Source organism: Leptonychotes weddellii, unplaced genomic scaffold (assembly GCF_054177405.1).
Source record: "Leptonychotes weddellii isolate Sample4059 unplaced genomic scaffold, ASM5417740v2 HiC_scaffold_2948, whole genome shotgun sequence".
In the NCBI taxonomy this organism is placed as follows: domain Eukaryota; kingdom Metazoa; phylum Chordata; class Mammalia; order Carnivora; family Phocidae; genus Leptonychotes; species Leptonychotes weddellii.
In genome coordinates, this window is record NW_027890223.1 from 10982 (window position 1) to 13005 (window position 2024).

General features: G+C 51.7%; 1 protein-coding gene across 1 annotated transcript; it reads right to left on the reverse strand.

Annotated features, from left to right (window-relative positions):
• Positions 1-263: 263 nt before the first annotated feature.
• On the reverse strand, positions 264-2018 carry LOC102740217 (interferon-induced protein with tetratricopeptide repeats 3). The gene has a single exon (XM_031039727.2). The coding sequence runs from the start codon at positions 1857-1859 to the stop codon at positions 738-740; it is 1122 nt and encodes a 373-aa protein (XP_030895587.2). The 5' UTR covers positions 1860-2018; the 3' UTR covers positions 264-737.
• Positions 2019-2024: the final 6 nt, after the last annotated feature.

Consider the following 2024-nt stretch of genomic DNA (forward strand, 5'->3'; position numbering starts at 1 on the left):
CCACTGCCCAGGTATTTCTGGGTGCACAGCCACTCTGCTCAGTAGCAGCAGCTGCTGACTGGGCCCTGGGCTCAGCCGAGGCCCTGGCCTGGAACGGAAGTCAAGGGCAGGCCGGTTCCACCTTGGAGCTACCATGGGCACATCGAGAATGGTACGGTACGGCTGTATCATTACCCACTGTTCCTAGACAGTGTCCCGGAGAGAAACTTGGGGAATGAGTATTACCCTTAGTCACACATGCAAACCACACACTTTCTTCAATCCTGAGTCGCAATTTTAAAATTTATTGTAGCATCACTATCCAGAACACATATTTACTGGAGTGTCGCACTCGAGAATATATATAAACACATGGCTGAAGCCAAGAGGAAGACATAAGGAATATTCCAGGGTTAGTTCAAAGGTGGTCTTTCAGGGGCTCCAGAAGGCTAGATAGCAAAGGGGCAGAGTCCGGGAGAGCTGTTGGCAGGCGGTGGCCAGCTAAGAGTCTCAGTAAGGACAGAGATGGGGGAGATCTGATGAATGGAGGGCAAACTAAGAATGAGTCAGCGTCACGCAGGCCCGAAGCCCTGTGTCCACGGGTAATTTTGCTGTAAGGCCCACAGGCTAGAGGGGTGTGCGTGGCTGGGATGGAAAGGGGAGACAGATACGAGGAAGCAACTCTACAAAAATGTACCCTAAAGCAGTCCCGGGGTGTCGCGGGTTCCCTGACTGTGCTCCCATCCCTCCTCTGTGTTTCAGCTCAGGGTTCCGGGAACTCTGGGAGTGGGGTTGTGTGGGCCCCGGCCCACTGCCTCACTGCCTTCTTCAAGCTCAGCCAGTGGCAGGAGAAGGCTGCCTATGCCTGTGGGGCTGTTCCTTAGGAGGTAGCCCAGCTCCTTCTCGTAACATTCGGCTGCCTGCAGCAGCTCTCCATTCAGCTTGTGGATTAATCCTTGGAGATACCAAGAATTTGGTGCATTTTGTGGAAGCTGATTTCCAGCGGTGTTCTGTGGTGGGTATTCCGTCTTTCCTTCCTCTGTTGCTTTTGTGCTTGTGGGCAAACCCTCCAAATTACATTGGGTAGCAGTGTCTTTAGACTTCCCGTGACGCCCCTGAAAGTCGCGATAGTGCTGGTGGGGTTGTTGCCTCTGAGTGCCGGGGAGCTCCTTACTGCAAGCTATCTGATAATAGTCTTCTGTTTCCAGGAGCTCATTAGAATATGCATACAGCGGATCTATTCCCTTCTCAATAGCTTTAATCACATAGTCAACAGCACACTGCTTTAGTTCTCCAATCTTCTCTCCATTCCTACTAGCTTCAGATTCTCCCATATCCTGAATTTGTTTGATTTTGGCCCTATAGCAGCACGCAATCTGGTGATAGAGGTAACCATTGTTTGGAATGGATTTCGATGCCCTTAGAAACAGTTCAATAGCTTTGTCTAGATCACCTTTTTTTTGATAAAATGTGGCTGCATTGCGAAGGACATCTGGTTGGCAAGGCGTGTTCTCCAGGGCTTCCAGAACCAACTGCTCCCCGTCAGCTTCTTCATTCATCGTCTGCAATTTCAGGGCCAAGAGCACTTTGATGTATTGATTGTCGGGATTCAGCTCAAGGGCCTGCTTCAGAGCATCCATGGAGAGTGGCTTCTGTGGTTTATTATCCAGACAGTATGTCGCGATGGCCAGCCCAGAAGAGAATTCTGGGTTGTTGGGCTTCTCCTCCAGAGCTTTCTCAAAACACACCTTGGCCCTTTCATTGTGCTTTGCCCCACACTTCAGCCGTGTCCACCCTTCTTCGCAGTCAAGCTCGGGACACTCGATACTGTATGGGTTTGAAAACTTCTCGCAGGTTCGTCTCACCTTGTCGACGTACATCTGAGCGTCTGCATGTCTGCCCAGGTGATAGTAGACCCAGGCGTAGTTACCCCAGGTGACCAGACTTCGGGTTTCCGCTTGATCCGGGTGCTCCCGCTGGATCAGCTCCTCCGCCTGGCGCAGGCGCTCCAGCGCTGCCTCGCTGTGGCCATTCAGGTGGTTTAC